Raw genomic sequence first — 19382 nt, forward strand, 5'->3', positions numbered from 1 at the left:
AGCCTACTGTGGTTCCTCCTTTAAAAGTTGCGAGCTTATCGCAAGGGATTTAGAGGTAATTTGTGGCTTAGTATGCTACCCTGTGTCACCACTTCATTGCTCGAGACCAGCGCAAGGGGAAGTTAGAGCACTGATTGTGCATTTGGGTCCTACTGTGTCTCTGACAATGAATGGGCGACATAAACCTAAATAGAAACTGATAATTGTGCATGACTTAAGTATTACTTACTAAAACTGTTGCACTAAGGTTTTTATTTTATTTTGTTAGGATTATTTTGCTCGTAATGTAGGCCACTCCCGACCTGCTGTCAACCATGGTTACCTGCAAGGAAACACGTGCCGTCATCATTGCTTTGCACAAAAAGGGCTTCACAGGCAAGGGTATTGCTGCCAGTAAGATTGCACCTAAATCAACCATTTATCGGATCATCAAGAACTTCAAGGAGAGCGGATCAGATGTTGTGAAGAAGGCTTCAGGGCGCCCAAGAAAGTCCAGCAAGCGCCAGGACCGTCTTCTAAAGTTGATTCAGGTGTGGGATCGGAGCACCACCAGTACAGAGCTTGCTCAGGAATGGCAGCAGGCAGGTGTGAGTGCATCTGCACACACAGTGAGGTGAAGACTTTTGGAGGATGGCCTGGTGTCAAGAAGGGCAGGAAGTCACTTCTCTCCAGGAAAATCATCAGGGACAGACTGATATTCTGCAAAAGGTACAGGGATTTGACTGCTGAGGACTGGGGCAAAGTCATTTTCTCTGATGAATCCCCTTTCTGATTGTTTGGGGCATCTGGAAAAAAAGCTTGTCCGGGGAAGACAAGGTGAGCGCTACCATCAGTCCTGTGTCATGCCAACAGTAAAGCATCCTGAGACCATTCATGTGTGGGGTTGGAACTTCCCACAACCATCCAGGAACAGTTTGGTGATGAACAATGCCTTTTCCAGCATGATGGAGCACCTTGCCATGAAGCAAAAGTGATAACTAAGTGGCTCGGGGAACAAAACATCGATATTTTGGGTCCATGGCCAGGAAACTCCCCAGACCTTAATCCCATTGAGAACTTGTGGTCAATCCTCAAGAGGCGGGTGGACAAACAAAAACCCACAAATTCTGACAAACTCTAAGCATTGAATATGCAAAAATGGGCTGCCATCAGTCAGGATGTGGCCCAGAAGTTAATTGACAGCATGTCAGGGCGGATTGCAGAGGTCTTGAAAAAGAGAGGTCAACACTGCAAATATTGACCCTTTGCATCAACTTCATGTAATTGTCAAAAGAAGCCTTTGACACTTATGAAATGCTTGTAATTATACTTCAGTATTACATAGTAACATCTGACAAAAATATCTAAAGACACTTAGCAGCAAACTTTGAAAATTAATATTTGTGTCATTCTCAACTTTTGGCCACGACTGTAGTTTTTCTCAGGTAGCAGGTTAAAATGATAGATTAACTTCAAGCAAAACATTATATGTAGCTGGCTAGTTTCTATTTATCGTTTTTGCAACAAACAAAAAACTTTATTCATTGTAAGCAAATGCACTTACTACCCTTATCACTCCATTGAAGTAAATGAAGGTTAAATGGTTTAAAACAGGTTTTTAAAAGCTAATGAAACCCCTGGTTATAATAATAACGTTACATCATAGGCTACCCTCTTTGAAAAATGGCCAACGGGAAGAATTTCTTGGACTTATCCAAAAAGATGGGCTTGTTTTCTGTTGGAAACCGTGTACCCTAATAGACAACCCATTATGTTTTGTTACTGATACGTGAATTGTAAAAAGTCAGTAACTTTGTCGTTTTCTGTTTTGTGTACAGCGGCTCTTTAATGCTTCAATTGGATGGTATTCAACCTGGAGACGGTGTGAAGGTAAGAGATGGAGTTAATTAGCTCATTACCTCACCATTTTTAACATTCACAAGGTTACATTCTTCTGTTTTTTTGTACGTCCAAGGCTATGGTGATGAATATCCTAAAAGACAGACAAAAAGTGAATAGCTGTTGTTTGAGGCCGTTTGACTCATAACCTTGCTTTGTTACCAGGATGTATTCCCTTCTGGACTTATGTAATGCACTGTACTCAATGGACATGATTCTCTATGATGTAGACGGTTAAGTATAAAACCAAGTCGTTATTACCACCTACTGAGTATTATGTTCAGAGTCCAATGGGGACAGTGTAATTGTTTGAACTCTCCACATATTGCCAACAAAATGGTTGCCATCATGGATTGTGTGACCGCATTGGAAACAGGGTCCGACATTAACGCTGGCCCGTGGCCAGTATAAACATGTTGGGCCAGTGGATCTCAGCAGTCACTGGCCCGGTCAACTTCTCAGTGCATTTTTGCTTTCCAGTTCAACATTTACCTGCTCTGTCATAGTCTACCATTGAAGACTACACGCTGAAAAGTCATGCCATTTATATTTGAGCAATATGATTGGGCATTCATTCAAGCACCACCACACTCCTGCGAGTCACAACTTCTCGAGCAGTATATAAGTTGATGCCTTCACACAGCACATGTGAGTTGTCCAGAGCAAAAATAAGTGCCCATCAATCTACTCGCTGAGCTGATTTATTTTAGCTAGGGAAAGTGATTTCCAAAAGTAAAACTTCAATAGTGAACATGCTTTGCAATATGTTTGCTACTGTTGATGGTCTGCAAAGAGAGAACTACAAAAAGACACATCATTTGTCTTGGCTAGCTTACTCTAGCCAGGTCGATATCTCTTTTCAACACATTTGTCTTAAAGGGGTTGTGTCCTTTTTTGAGATGTAAAAGAATATCTGTAAATGACATACTATTCTAAAGAATAGAGTAATGACTTAAATTTTGAAATTATATTAGTTTTTTTTATACACGTCATAGTAACCAAATGTAGTCTGTTAAAGATTCTCTGGTACCTTTTTGTATACTTTTTAGCCAGTAGTGGTGAAAGTAGTGCTCACAAACCAAAAGGGATCCCAGAAAATTGCGTACTACGTCACATACTGTACGTGCAGATATGTGCATTATTACATCATTGCTTCCTCTCACTCCACTGTGTGCATCTTGCTAGCTGTCATTCAAATGGCAGGAACTTTAATCGCTAGGGGCCTGGCTACATGGCGGAAATTGAATGCGACTGTTTACTGGAAGCAAACTAGGTATTTTGTGGCTAATTGATGTAGGACAGTAATTCTTCTCATAGATTATACATGTATAAAGTACACATTGACACATCCAGCCCAAAGCGGGAGGTTTAAAAAAAATACTTACTAGGCCCAATGCCTTTTAAAAACTACACCATGTCCAGGTCAGTAGATTTTTGGACAACTGGCCGTGACTGGGCCAGTGAGAGAAAATAAGTTACCGTTGGACCCTGATTGGAAATGTTTAATAATTTCTGGTTGCTATTACTGCAAGCTTGAAACCACTGATTCGACTCTTACAGCTATTCGCCATATAACAAAATGTAATATTTGTGAGAATTAACGTCTTACGGCTGAAATCCCATTAACTGGATCCATATGACAACAGCCAGTGAAAGTGCAGAGCACCAAATTCAAAACAGCAAAAATCTCATAATTAAAATTCCTCAAACATACAAGTATTATACACCATTTTAAAGATAAGATTCTCATTAATCCAGCCACAGTGTCCGATTTCAAAAAGGCTTTATAGCGAAAGCACACCAAAAGATTGTTAGGTCAGCACCTAGTCACAAAAAAAACATACAGCCATTTTCCAGCCAAAGAGAGGAGTCACAAAAAGCAGAAATAGAGAGAAAATGAATCACAAACCTTTGATCTTCATCAGATGGCACTCATAGGACTTCATGTTACACAATACATGTATGTTTTGTTCGAGAAAGTTCATATTTATATCCAAAAATCTCAGTTTACATTGGAGCGTTATGTTCAGTAATGTTTTGCCTCCAAAACCCTCCGGTGACTTTGCAGAGAGCCACATCAATTTACAGAAATACTTATAAACTTTGATAAAATATACAAGTGTTATGCACAGAATTAAAGATACACTTCTCCTTAATGCAACTGCTGTGAGATTTCAAAAAAGCTTTACAGCGAAAGCAAACTTTGCAATAATCTGAGTACAGGGCTCAGACATCAAAACAATCCATACAGATACCTGCCATTTTGTTGTCAACAGAAGTCACAAATACCATTTATAAATATTCACTTACCTTTGATGATCTTCATCGGAATGCACTCCCAGGAATCCCAGCTCCACAATAAATGTTTGTTTTGTTCGATAAAGTCCATCCTTTATGTCCAAATACCTCCTTTTTGTTCGCGCGTTCCGTAGAGTAATCCAAATGCACTGTGCTCGTGCAGTAAATTCAGACGAAAAGTCAAAGTTATATTACAGTTCGTAGAAACATGTCAAACGATGTATAGAATCAATCTTTAGGATGTTTTTATGATAAATCTTCCATAATATTCCAATCGGACGATGCCTTTGTCTTCAGAAATGAAAAGGAACACACCTAACTCTCACGGGAGTGCGCGCGATTGAGCTCATGTCATTTTCTCAGTCATCGTTTTCCATCGGCTCTTATTCTCTCCCCATTCACAGTAGAAGCATGAAACAACGGTCTAAAGACTGTTGACATCTAGTGGAAGCCTTAGGAAGTGCAAAATGACCCCACAGACACTGTATACTGGATAGGCAATCACTTGACAAACTACAACCTCAGATTTCCACACTTCCTGGTTGGATTTTGCCTGCCATATGAGTTCTGTTATACTCACAGACATCATTCAAACAGTTTTAGAAACTTCAGAGTGTTTTCAATCCAAATCTACTAATAATATGTATATCTTAGCTTCTGGGACTGAGTAGCAGGCAGTTTACTCTGGGCACCTTCTTCATCCAAGCTATTCAATACTGCCACCCATCCATAAGAAGTTAAAGGGGATTTATTTTAATGTGTTCGCCATTCCCCCTCTGTCTCTGTACACAGGCTGAACGTTTCCCCGGACTGATTGACACACTGACTGGCTCAATGATGGAACTACAAACATTACAGGAGGCCCTGAAAGTGGAAATTCAAGTCCATCAGGTAGGAGGAAAACATCCCTAGGTGTTCCGTAGTTTTTACATTTATTTGTTGTTCATCTGCTCTGTGTTCAGGCTCTTTGTTAGGCCTGCAAATTATTAAAATACTCAAATGTTGAGGGTTACCACTATTATGTGGTCACCTCTATTATGAAGAGTGCTATTGATAAGATCCACTGAAGACCATTGCATTATGGGGCGATTTCCAAACTTCCACTTAAACGGAATGTTCACTTTGTCTCCCATTTGATATCAAAGCATGACTAGGTTCAAATTTGACTCAAGTGGAAGTTAGGATTTGCCCCTATGTTTCAACTTCAGGCATCCATTTGTATTCCATGTTCTTTAGTGAGTAAGCATGAGTGTAATGGAGGTTCTCTCCTCTGTATGTGCTATGATAAGGGATGCGTCCCAATTGACACCCTATTTACTGCTTTTAACCAGGGCCCATAGATAGGTGATAGTGTGCCATTTGGGACGCAACCCAGGTCTTCAGCCTCCTTGCTGTTGAGCAACTAGCAGGTCAGGCCAGCATCTTATAGTGAGCTCAGTCCCTAAAGTCCCATAACCACACTCAGCACATTGAACAGGCATCTCCCAGATGAGTGGTCAGCCACGTAGAGTAGACCTGGCATCAGCGCTTTGATAGGCCAGCTAAGTAAGGTCCCCTGCTTAGTAATGTCCCCAATCACCTCATAGCGATAGGAACCAGAGTTTAGCACCCAGTTTATGAAGGTCTGGGGTGACCTTGGCATGTGGGGTTCGTTTTCTATGTAATTTTTCATTACAACCCTTATCCACGCTGTTTTTTTTGTATTTATTTTTTGTTTGTGTTAATTGTTCTCTGCAGGATGAGTAGGCAATTTTAATATCTCTGCAGTTTCTTTATAAAATGGGATGTAAAGTGTATGGGTAAGTAATTCCTATGTAAGAAGTCACACATTTCACTATTTATAAAGTAATCTCCTAATCTGATATTCAAATTATAATAATCATATTTATACTTTATGCTATTCAGTGTTATGCCTGTTCAAACTGGAATGATGGCCACTGTCACAATTAGGTATGGGACCGGATTAGATGAATGTATTAGTCACATGCTCACGGTCGCATATGTAATTACAGGGTACAGTGAAGTTCTTAAACTCTGAGCTCCAACCAACAGTTCAGGTCAAAAAGAGAAATGAATGAAACAATAATAAAAGTTATAATAATAATATACACTTTTGCGACTGTAACAATGATACATGTCCATAGGGGGATGGGGACAGGGTAGATGTCTGTTGGGGGGTGTTGGTGTGTAAGAAGGTCCATAGGGGGATGGGTGCAGTTTCCGTAACAGTGTTCTCTCGATGGTGCTCCTGTAGAACACTGAGTGCCCTCGGGACAGGCTGAATTTCTTCAGCCTCCTGAGGTTGAAGAGTCACTGTCATGCCTTCACCACGGTATCTGTGTGGTTTGACCATTTCAGCTCCTCTGAGAGAAACTTGGATCTTTTTGACCGTCTCCAGAGCGGCCCAGTTGATGAAGATGGGGGCGTGCCCAGCCTGGTTCCTCCTGAAGTCCACGAGCCGCTCCTTTGTTTTAGTGATGTTGAGGGAGAGGTAGTTTACCTGGCTCCACGGAGTCAGAGTACATACATCCTCTCTTTAGGCCGTCTCAAAGTTTTTGGTAATCAGACCTACTACTGTCGTGTCATTAGCGAACTTGATGATGGCGTTGGAACTGTGTGAGGCCACACAGTGTGAGTATACAGGCAGTATAGGAGGGGACTGAGGACGCACCCTTGTGGGGACCCCAGGTTGAAGATCAGTGTGGAGGAGTTAATGTTGCCTACCTTCACCACCTGGGGACAGCCCGTCAGGAAGTCCATATGGAGGAGTCATTCCCAGGGCCGTTGAGCTTAGAGGGCACTATCGTGTTGAAGGCTGAGCTGTAGTCAATGAACAGCATCCTCACATATGCATTCCTTTTGTCCAGGTGGGTGAGGGCAGTGTGCAGTGCAATGGCGATTGTGGATCTGTCAGGGCTGTAGGTGAATTGGAGAGGGTTGAGTGTGTCGGGAAGGGAGGAGGTGATGTGGTCTTTGACTAGTCTCTCGAAGCACTTCATGATGAAGGTGCACTGGGTTCAATGCAGTGCCTGTAGGTGTCACTGTCCACAGGCCTCGTGGGTTTGTTGCTCCTGACGCTATTTTTCGGATTTATTCCTGCTCGGATGAAGTGGTTCAGAGAAACCAGTGGGACAGAAACCCATCGGGTGGTCCTGAGTTTCATCAGCTGTTTTTTCAGTCTTGTGGAAGGTCCCTAAATGCATTTCTTATTCTACTGACATTTTGTATCCTTTCTTCTACAGAAACTGGTCGCCCAAATGAAACAGGACCCACAGGTAAAGACATTTATCATTAATAATTGTTTTTGCAATTAGTAGACATGGAAATGTTGCCAACAAATTGCTTATTGACACCAGGATAGTTTGATAGAATACATTTACGTTTCAGTCATTTAGCAGACGCTCTTATTCAGAGCGACATACAGGGGCAATTAAGGCTGTGCCTTGCTCAAGGGGACATGGACAGATTTTTAACCTAGTCGAGTCGGGGATTTGATCCGGCGACCTTTCGGTTACTGGCCCGACGCTCTTAACCGCTAGGCTACCTGATGCCCAATACATTTCTTACTGATAAGATACAATTCATTTGGAGATGTAAGTGCATGTGAAGCATTAGTGTGGCGAATGCGACAAACGTGTTAAAATTCAGTTGGAAATTGTTGGTCAGGTTTAAATGAACCAAACTGCCTTTTCATGTTAACCTGGATGTGAATTGCTTGAGTTTGGGATGAAAGTGCCCTGAAAAGAGCTTTGCCTTCCTTTGCAGAATGCTGATCTGAAGAAGCAGCTCCATGAACTTCAGGCTAAGATCACAGCGCTTAGCGAGAAGCAGGTATTTCAAGACACCCTGCTGACACAACACAAGGATATCCCAGGTTGCCCTATATGAGCGCAGACAGGAGATTTAAAAATGAAAATGAAAATGCTTAACTAGTTGGTCCTTTTACTCATTTGTTTATTTTAAAGGCCCAATGCTGTCAAAAACAAGATTTCCTGTCTTTTATATATACAGTACCAGTCAAAAGTTTGAACACACCTACTCATGCCAGGGTTTTTCTTTATTTTTACTATTTTCTACATTGTAAATAGTGAACGCATCAAAACTATGAAGTAACGCATATGGAATCATGTAGTAACCCAAAAAGTTTTAAACAAATCAAAATATATTTTATATTTGAGATTCTTCGAAGTAGACACCCTTTGCCTTGATGGCAGCTTGCTCACTCTTGACATTCTCTCAACCAGCTTCACCTGGAATGCTTTTCCAACAATCTTGGAAGGAGTTCCCACATTTTGAGCACTTGTTGGCTGCTTTTCCTTCACTCTGCGGTCCTGATGAGAGCCAGTTTCATCATAGCGCTTGATGGTTTTTACAACTAGGCTTGAAGAAACTTTCAAATTTCTTGAAATGTTCCGGATTGACTGACCTTCATGTCGTCAAGTAATGATGGACTGTCGTTTCTCTATGCTTATTTGAGCTGTTCTTGCCATAATATGGACTTGGTCTTTGACCAAATAGGGCTGTCTTCTGTATACCACCCCTACCTTGTCACAACAACTGACTGGCTCAAACTCACCAAGAAGGAAATTAATTCCACAAATGTAACTTTTAACAAGGCACACCTGTTAATTTAAATGCATTCCAGGTGACTACCTAATGAAGCTGGTTGAGAGAATGCCAAGACTGTGCAAAGCTGTCATCAAGGCAAAGGGTGGCTACTTTGAAGAATCTCAAATATAAAATACTTTTTTTGGTTACTACATGATTCCATGTGTTATTTCACATTTTTTATGTCTTCACTATTATTCTACAATGTGTAAAAAATAAAGAAAATCCCTTGAATGAGTAGGTGTGTCCAGACTTTTGACTAGTATTGTATTTCAACACTGAAGTAATAATGTGAAAATTATGATAATGCTCTATTTAGTGTAAGAGCTGTTTTAGAAGACCACCTGAAATCTCTGCCTGTTTTTTTGGGATGATGTTTTGGCCTTCCTGGTGACATCACCAGGCAGTAAATTAGTTAATAGACCAATAACAGCTAGTTTTCAGTTTTCCACTCTTCTCAGAACACTCCACAACAAAATTCTTGCTTGAGAAGTTGCTCATTGCTAAGAAGCTATTTTTGACCGTTTTAATTGAAAATAATCACAGTAAGGTATGTAATTGCCACCCCGAAATGATTTGATATTGAGATAAAAATGGCCGCATTAGACCTTTAACATCATATTCGAAGATACCCACAAATGAATCATACATGTTAACAGTTTGTCTTAAAGGAAATATGCACCCATTTTGAATGTTATATTATTTGTAGGCATCTCTGAGCAATGTTCTATCGATTCCCAGGGCCATTTCATGTTTATCTGAGCTCTTGCCGTTCACGCGGCCAGAAATGTAGCTGGTATGACACTGCTTTTCTAGGGAGTTTTTCCTAGCCACTGTGCTTCTACTAGAGGTCGACCGATTAATCAGCATGGGCAATTAATTAGGGCCGATTTTTCAAGGTTCATAACAATCGGTAATCAGCATTTTGGGAAGCCGATTATGGCCGATTACATTGCATTCCAGGAGAGGAAACTGCGTGCCAGGCTTGACCACCTGTTACGTGAATGTAGCAAGGAGCCAAGGTAAGTTGCTAGCTAGCATCTTATAGAATAACTTATCTTATAAAAACCAATCAATCTTCACATAATCACTAGTTAACTACACATGGTTGATGATATTACTAGGTTAACTAGCTTGTCATGCGTTGCGTATAAATTAACAGGCACAGCATTGATTATCATCGAATCACTGCCTGATTCGCCAAACGGGGGATGATTTAACAAAAGCACATTCGCGAGAAAAGCACACTCGTTGCACGAATGTACCTAACGATAAACGTCAATACCTTTCTTAAAATCAGTACACAGAAGTATATATTTTTTAAACCTGCACACTTAATTTATTTTAACTAATGTTAGCAGGCAATATTAACTAGGGAAATTGTGTCACTTCTCTTGCATTCATTGCACGCAGAGTCAGGGTATATGCAACAGTTTGGGCCGCCTGGCTCGTTGCGAACTATTTTGCCAGAATTTTACATAATTATGCCAAAATATTGAAGGTTGTGCAATGTAACAGCAATATTTAGACTTAGGGTTACCACCCGTTCGATAAAATATGGAACGGTTCCGTATTTCACTGAAAGAATAAACGTTTGGTTTTCGAAATTATAGTTTCCGGATTTGACCATATTAATGACCTAAGGCTCGTATTTCTGTGTTTATTATAAATAAGTCTATGATTTGATAGCGCAGTCTCACTGAGTGGTGTTAGGCAGCAGCAGGCTAACAAGCATTCATTCAAACTTTTACTGTGTTTGCCAGCAGCTCTTAGCAATGCTTGAACCACTGTTTATGACTTCAAGCCTATCAACTCCTGAGATTTAGACTGGCGATACTGTAGTGCCTATTAGAACATCCAATAGTCAAAGGTATATGAAATATAAATGATATAGAGAGAAATAGTCGACGCGTCATAATTCCTATAATAACAACAACCTAAAACTTCTTAGCTGGGAATATTGAACCACCGGCTTTCATATTTTTTATTTCATTTCACCTTTATTTAACCAGGTAAGCTAGTTGAGAACAAGTTCTCATTTACAACTGCGACCTGGCCAAGATAAAGCAATGCGACACAAACAATAACACAGAGTTACACATGGAATAAACAAGTGTACAGTCAATAACACAATAGAAAAAAAGAAAGGCTATATACAGTGTGTGCAAATGGCGTGAGGAGGTAAGGCAATAAATAGGCCATAGTAGCGAAGTAATTACAATTTAGCAGATTAACACTGGAGTGATAAATGAGCCGATGATGATGTGCAAGGAGAGATACTGGTGTGCAAGAGAGCAGAGAAGTAAATAAAAACAATATGGGGATGAAGTAGGTAGATTGGATGGGCTATTTACAGATGGACTATGTACAGTTGCAGCGATCGCTTAGCTGCTCAGATAGCTGATGTTTAAGGTTAGTGAGGGAAATATGTCTCCAGCTTCAGCGATTTTTAATTATTTATTTTTTTTACATTTTTTGCAATTCGTTCCAGTCACTGGCAACAGAGAACTGAAAGGAAAGGCGGCCAAAGGAGGTGTTGCTTTGGGGATAACCAGTGAGATATACCTGCTGGAGCGCGTGCTACGGGTGGGTGTTGTTATCGTGACCAGTGAGCTAAGGCGGAGCTTTACTTAGCATAGACTTATAGATGACCTGGAGCCAGTGGGTCTGGCAATGAATATGTAGCGATGGCCAGCCGACTAGAGCATACAGGTCGCAGTGGTGGGTGGTATAAGGGGCTTTGGTAACAAAACGGATGGCACTGTGATAGACTGCATCCAGTTTGCTGAGTAGAGTATTGGAAGCTATTTTGTAGATTACATCGTCGAGGATCGGTAGGATAGTCCGTTTTACTAGGGTAAGTTTAGCGGCGTGAGTGAAGGAGGCTTTGTTGCGAAATAGAAAGCCGATTTCTAGATTTGATTTTGGATTGGAGATGTTTAATATGGAAGGAGAGTTTACAGTCTAGCCAGACACCTAGGTATTTGTACTTGTCCACATATTCTAGGTCAGAACCGTCCAGAGTAGGGATGCTAGTTGGGCAGGCGGGTGTGGGCAGCGAATGGTTGAAAAGCATGCATTTGGTTTTACTAGCGTTTAAGAGCAGTTGGAAGCCAAGGAAGGAGTGGTGTATGGCATTGAAGCTCGTTTGGAGGTTTGTTAACCTCTCTTGGGCAGGTGGGACGCTACCGTCCCACCCACGGTTCACGCTATTCAACAGCCAGTGAAAAATCAGAGCGCCAAATTCAAAACAACAAAATGTCATAATTCAAAGTTCTCAAACATACGACTATTTTACACCATTTTAAAGATACACTTCTCCTTAATGTAACGACATTGTCCGATTTCAAAAAGGCTTTATGGCGAAAGCATAAAGTTAGATTATGTTAGGAGAGGGACAACACAAGAAAAAACACACATCCATTTTCCAAGCAGGAGAGGGGTCACAAAAACCAGAAATTCAGCTAAAATATTCACTAATCTTTGACGATCTTCATCAGATGACACTCCTAGGACTCAATGTTAGACAATGCATGTATGTTTTGTTCGATAAAGTTCATATTTATATCCAAAAACAGCATTTTACATTGGCGCGTGATGTTCAGAAAATATTTTGCCTCCAAAACTGCCGGTGAATCAGCACAACAATTTACAAAAATACTCATCATAAACGTTGATAAAATATTAAACTGTTATTCAAAGAATTATAGATAACCATCTCCTTTATGCAACCGCTGTGACAGATTTCAAAAAAGCTTCACGGGGAAAGCACACTTTGCAATAATCTGAGTACGGTGCTCAGAAACATACACCAGGCAATACAGATACCCGCCATTTTGGAGTCATCTAAAATCATAAATAGCATTATAAATATTCACTTACCTTTGATCTTCATCAGAAGGCACTTCCAGGTTCACAATAAATGTTGTTGGATAAAGTCCATAATTTATGTCCAAATAGCTCCTTGTTGTTTGCGCGTTCAGTAAGCTACTCCAAATGTAGGAAGCGCGCCCAGAATTTCACGACGAAAAGTAAAAAAAGTTATATTAACGTTCGTTGAAACATGTCAAACATTGTATCGCATCAATCTTTAGGGCCTTTTTAACATAAAACTTCAATAATATTCCAACCGGATGATTCCAATGTCTTGAAAAACGTAATGGAACACAGCTACCTCATTACGTGAATGCCCGCCACAAAACTCATGTCATTTTCTGAGTCACCAACTTCCCAGCCTTCTTGTTCGCTCTCTGTTCACTGCAAAAGCCTGCAACTAGGTTCTAAAGACTGCTGACATCTAGTGGAAGCCTTAGGAAGTGCAAAATGAACCACAAGTCACTGTGTGTTAGGCAATGACTTGAAAAGACTACAAGCATCAGATTTCCCACTTCCTGGTTGGATGTTTCTCAGGTTTTTGCTTGCCATATGAGTTCTGTTATACTCACAGACATCATTCAAACAGTTTTAGAAACGTCAGAGTGTTTTCTATCCAAATCTACTAATAATATGCATATTCTAGTTTCTGGGCCCGAGTAGTAGGCCGTTTAATTTGGGTACGTTTTTCATCCGGCCGTGAAAATACTGCCCCCTACCCAAGAGGTTAACACATGGTCCAAAGAAGGGCCAGATGTATACAGAATGGTGTCGTCTGCGTAGAGGTGGATCAGGGAATCACCCGCAGCAAGAGCGACATCGTTGATATATACAGAGAAAAGAGTTGGCCTGAGAATTGAACCATGTGGTACCCCCATAGAGACTGCCAGAGGTCCTGACAACATGCCCTCTGATTTGACACACTGAACTCTATCGGAGAAGTAGTTGGTGAACTAGGCGAGGCAGTCATTTGAGAAACCAAGGCTGTTGAGTCTGCCGATAAGAATGTGGTGATTGACAGAGTTGAAGCCTTGGCCAGGTCGATGAATACAGCTGCACAGTACTGTCTCTTATCGATGGCGGTTATGATATCATTTAGTACCTTGAGCGTGGCTGAGGTGCACCCGTGACCAGCTCGGAAACCGGGTTGTACAGAGGAGAAGGTACGGTGAGATTCGAAATGGTCAATGATCTGTTTATTAACTTAAGGCAGGGCAGGATGGATATAGGTCTATAGCAGTTTAGGTCTAGAGTGTCACCCCCTTTGAAGATGGGGATGACCGCGGCAGCTTTCCAATCTTTAGGGATATGTTCTGAGCAAGGAACTTAAACGTTAGCTTTTTTACATGGCACATATTGCGCTTTTACTTTATTGTCCTCTGTGTTTCTTGCATTATTTAAACCAAATTGAGCATGTTTCATTATTTATTTGAGACTAAATAGATTTTATGTATTATATTAAGTTAAAATAAGTGTTCATTGTTCATTCAGTATTGTTGTAATTGTCATTATATATAATTTAATAATAAATAAACCGGCCAATTAATCAGTATCGGCTTTTTTTGGTCCTCCAATAATCGGTATCGGGGTGGAAAATCATAATCGGTCAACCTCTTGCTTTTACATCTGCATTGCTTACTCTTTGGAGTTTTAGGCTGGGTTTCTGTGTAAGCACTTGGTGACATCTGCTGATGTAAAAAGGGCTTTCTAAAAACATTTGATTTGAAGTTAATTTGAATACCACTTTTAGATCACGGAAACCTCTCATACATGCATTTCAATTCTGACCAATGTTATAATGCGGGAGGTTGTCTTCTCGCGGATGAGCCATTGATCATATTTTTGCAATATTCCTACCTCTAGAAATATGTCGTTTAACCTCTCTGGGATATGTGGGCGCTAGCATCCCACCTCGACAACAGCCAGTGAAATTGCAGTGTGCCAAATTCAAAACAACAGAAATCTCATAATTAAAATTCCTCAATCCTACAAGTATTATACACCATTTTAAAGATAAACTTCTTGGTAATCCAGCCACAGTGTCTGATTTCAAAAAGGCTTTATGGCGAAAGCATACCATACGATTATGTTAAGTCAGTGCCTAGTCACAAAAAAACAGCCATTTTCCAGCCAAAGAGAGGAGTCGCAGAAATAGAGAGAAAATTAATCACTAACCTTTTGATGATCTTCATCAGATGGCACTCATAGGACTTCATGTTACACAATACATGTATGTTTTGTTAGATAAAGTTCATATTTATATCCAAAAATCTCAGTCTACATTGGAGCGTTATGTTCAGTAATGTTTTGCCTATCCGGTGATTTTGCAGAGAGCCACATCAATTTACACAAATACTCAGAAACTTTGATGAAAGATACAAGTGTTATGCATAGGATTATAGATACACTTCTCCTTAATGCAACTGCTGTGTCATATTTCAAAAAGCTTTACGGCGAAAGCACACCATGCGATAATCTGAGTCCAGCGCTCAGCCACCAAAACAAGCCATACAGATACCTGCCATGTTGTGGAGTCAACAAAAGTCAGAAATAGTGTTATAAATATTCACTTACCTTTGATCTTCATCGGAATGCACTCCCAGGAATCCCAGTTCCACAATAAATGTTTGTTTTGTTCAATAAAGTTAATCTTTGTCCAAATACTTCCTTTTTGTTCGCATTTAGTTCACTATTCCAAATGCACAAGGCGCGGGCACTAAGTCCAGACGAAAGTCAAAAAAGTTCTATTACAGTTTGTAGAAACATGTCAAACGATGTATATAATCAATCTTTAGGATATTTTTATCATAAATCTTCAATAATATTCCAACCGAACAATTCCTTTGTCTTTAGAAATGAAAAGGAACGGAGCTTGTGCTCACGGGAGCACGCGCGATCAACAACTAAAGGCTTTCAGCTGAGGCAGTTACTGTGGCTGGTATTATTCGCTCCCCTTTCACAATAGAAGTCTGAAACAACGTTCTAAAGACTGACATCTAGTGGAAGCCTTAGGAAGTGCAATCTGACCAAATTTACACTGTATATTGGATAGGCAATCACTTGAAAAACTACAAACCTCAGATTTCCCACTTCCTGGTTGGATTTTTCTCAGGTTTTTGCTTGCCATATGAGTTCTGTTATACACAGACATCATTTAATCAGTTTTAGAAACTTCAGAGTGTTTTCTATCCAAATCTACTAATAATATGCATATCTTAGCTTCTGGGCCTGAGTAGCTGGCAGTTTACTCTGGGCACGCTTTTCTTCCGGCCGTGAAAATACTGCCCCCTATCCCAAAGAAGTTAAGAGGTTCCACCACATTTCTCCTATTTTTATGCCTCTTAAGGCCAGGGTGCATTGCATATATGCCGTTCCATGGCCGTTGCTAATCTGCAGGTTGAACATGGTGAGATTGTAGACTTACAGCTAACTAGCTACTAGGGCTGTGACGGTTATGGAAATTTGGAAGACGTTAATTTCCAGCCAAATGACCACGGTCTCCGTAATAACCGTTCGAATAAACAGTTTATATTTTACCATTTTAAAAGGTAGATTCTGTGGCTAATGGGCTTTGGAAAAACGGGGTCGTCTTGTTATAAAGTTGCCTTGATGTTGCTATGCTTCTCACTGAAACCGGCATTCTATTTATTTTTCAGCAAGGAAACAATGTTTCTGCCTTGTATAAACAAACAATGTAGCTAGCATAAACTGGGTCTAATCAACTAATTATGATCTTTTATCTAGATTGGGGACTTCATCATTAAAAGACAGTTGTTACTACTCGTCTCTTCTACCTGACTCGGGTGTATGAGACTCGGGTGTATGAGACTCGGGTGTATGAGACTCGGGTGTATGAGACTCGGGTGTATGAGACTCGGGTGTATGAGACTCGGGTGTATGAGACTCGGGTGTATGAGACTCGGGTGTATGAGGCTTGGGTGTATGAGGCTTGGGTGTATGAGGCTTGGGTGGAAGAAAAGCAACATAATCGTTATGGCAAATATGGCGATTTTATATACTTTTCCCAAAGTGAATTATTAATAACTTACAATGCCATGCATGCAAGAAGCCTTGACCTGGTGTACCCGATATATACAAAAGTAACTGAACACCTCTTCAAATTAGTGGATTTGGCTGTATCAGCTACACCCGTTGCTGACAGGTGTATAAAATCGAGCATACCGCCGTGCAATCTCCATAGACAAACATTGCCAATAGATTGGCCTTGTTGAAATTCACTGAGCTCTTTAGTATGCTACCGTCATAGGATGCCACCTTTCCATCAAGACAGTTCATAAAAGTTCTGCCCTGCTAGAGCTGCCCCGGTCAACTGTAAGGGCTGTTATTGTGAAGTGGAAATGTCTAGGAGCAGCAACGGCTGCTCCTAGAAGTGGTAGGCCACACAAGCTCACAAAACAGGACAGCTGAATGCTAAAGCATGTAAAAATCGTCTGTCCTCAGATGCAACACTCACTGCCGAGTTCCAAACTGCCTCTGGAAGCAACATTGGGAGCTTCATGAAATGGGTTTCCATCAACGAGCAGCCACACACAAGCCCAAGATCAACATGTGCAATGCCAAGCGTCAGCTGGGGTGGTGTAAAGCTCACTGCCATTGGAATTGGAACGCCGACTGCGAGCCAGGCTTAATCGTCCAACATCAGTGCCGACCTCACTAATGCTCTTGTGGCTGAATGGAAGCAAGTCCCCGCATCAATGTTCCATAAACTAGTGGAAAGCCTTCCCAGACGAGTGGAGGCTGTTATAGCAGCAAAGGGGGGACCAACTCCATATTACTGAGCATGCTTTTGAATGAGATGTTTGACAAGCAGGTGTCCACATACTTTGTCATGTAGTGTATCTTCTTCCATCACTCCAGTGTCCCTGCACATTGTAAATATGGAATTGGAATTCACTTTTTACAAACATTTCCCGTATAAAGTATGCCCCCCCCCATTTCTTGTAGTCCACAATCAGCTCCTTTGTCTTGCTGATGTTGAGGGAGAGAATGTTGTTCCGGCACCAGACTGCCAGGTCACTGACCACCTCCCTGTAGGCAGACTCACCGTTGCTGGTGATCAGGCCTACCTACCACTTTTGTCGTCAGCAAACTTGATGATGGTGTTGGAGTCGTGCTTAGCCACGCAGCCATGGGTGAAAAGGGAGTACAGGAGAGGATTAAGCCCACACCCCTGTGGGCCCCCTGTGTTAAGGGTCAGCGTGGCGGAGGTGACGTTGCTTAACCTCACCACCTGGGGTCGGCCCGTCAAGGATCCAGATGCAGAGGGAGGTGTTTAGACCCAGAGTCCTAAGCTTGGTGACAAGCTCGGAGGGGATAATGGTGTTGAATGCTGAGCTGTAGTTAATGAAAAGCATTCTCACATAGGTATTCCTTTCATCTAGGTGGATGAGGGCAGTGTGGAAAGCAGTTGAGTTTGAGTCGTCTATGGATCTGTTGGTGCGGTGTGCAAATTGGGGTGGCTGGGATGGAGTTAATGTGTGCCGTAACCAGCCTCTCAAAGCACTTCATGATTTAAAAAGTGAGTGCTACAGTTGTCGTTGTGGCATGAAGCCTCAGAGTTCTTAGAAACTGAAATGATTGTGGTCATCTTAAAACGTGTGGGGATTACAGACTAGGAGGTTGAACATTACTGTGATTATGCCTGCCAGCTGTTCTGCGCATGCTCTGAGAACGCTCCCTGGAATACCGTTGGGCCACGCGGCCTTGCAGGTGTTGACCTGATTTAAAGACCCTTCTCACGTCGGCCTCAGAGCCAGATCAATCCTATGGGTCGGTGACCACCCTCACACCCGGCTCGATGTTGTTGTCAATGCGTGCACAGAATGCATTGAGTTTGTCTGGTAGAAAGGCATCGTTGGGCAGATCACAGTTGGGTCTTCCTTTTGTAATCTGTAATGGACTGTAGCCCCTGCCATATGAGGCGGGCGTCGGGGGCCTGTGTAATACGATTCCACCTTATTCCTATATTATCCTTTTGCTCTTGATGACTCTGCGGAGGTCATTGCAGGACTTGTACTTATTCCTGTCCTCGGCCGTAGCCTCAGGGTTGTCTACGATAGCTCTGTGTGGTTAGCTTGTCAATGTTATCGGCGGAGTCTCTAAGCATATTTCAATTAGCACTAGCAAAGCGGTCCTGTAGCATAACCTTTGATTCTGGTGACCATTTCTCAATGGAGTGAATCGTGTATACTTCCTGTTTCAGCATCTGCTTGTAAACAGGAAGCAAGAGTACAGAGCCATGATCTGATTTGCCGAATGGCGAACGAGGGAGGGCATTGTATGCTTGGTTGTGGGTAGAATCGCAGTGCTTTAGGACTTTATCGCCCTTAGTGGCATTGGAGACGTGTTGTTGGAACTTGTCTTAGTGATGCCAAATTTAAAATCGCCGGCAAACAGAAAGGCAGCCTCTGAATTGGCAATGTCTGAAGAAGCCACACTATCGTAGGTCTATGTGCTGTATGGACCATGTGGTGTTTGTTTTAGTAGTCCCCCCCCCCCTGCTTCTCAGGGGGATATAAGAACTTCCCTCCCTCTGCCTCCAGCTGAGCCCTCCTGGCTGGCTCCCTCCAATGGAGGGGTCTAACAAAGGTTACTAAGAGCTCAAGTGTAGCTCTCAAGTGTCCACAGGACGAGCCCGTTTCAATCGCATCTTTGAGGGTTGCCCTTTGATGGGCTAGTAGGCTATTTATACCGACCATAAAGAT

General features: G+C 41.6%; 1 protein-coding gene across 6 annotated transcripts in view; it reads left to right on the forward strand.

Annotated features, from left to right (window-relative positions):
* phf21ab (PHD finger protein 21Ab) overlaps positions 1–19382 on the forward strand; it is a 70696-nt gene that overhangs the window by 13942 nt on the left and 37372 nt on the right. For all 6 annotated transcript variants that reach the window (XM_029758388.1, XM_029758390.1, XM_029758389.1 and 3 more), the window contains exons 3-6: positions 1818–1869; positions 4969–5067; positions 7419–7451; positions 7942–8007. In XM_029758388.1, coding sequence (XP_029614248.1) covers positions 1828–1869; positions 4969–5067; positions 7419–7451; positions 7942–8007 — 240 coding nt within the window. In that variant the 5' untranslated portion in view covers positions 1818–1827. The remainder of the gene's footprint in view (positions 1–1817; positions 1870–4968; positions 5068–7418; positions 7452–7941; positions 8008–19382) is intronic.

This window comes from Salmo trutta, chromosome 7 (genome assembly GCF_901001165.1).
Source record: "Salmo trutta chromosome 7, fSalTru1.1, whole genome shotgun sequence".
NCBI classification, from domain to species: domain Eukaryota; kingdom Metazoa; phylum Chordata; class Actinopteri; order Salmoniformes; family Salmonidae; genus Salmo; species Salmo trutta.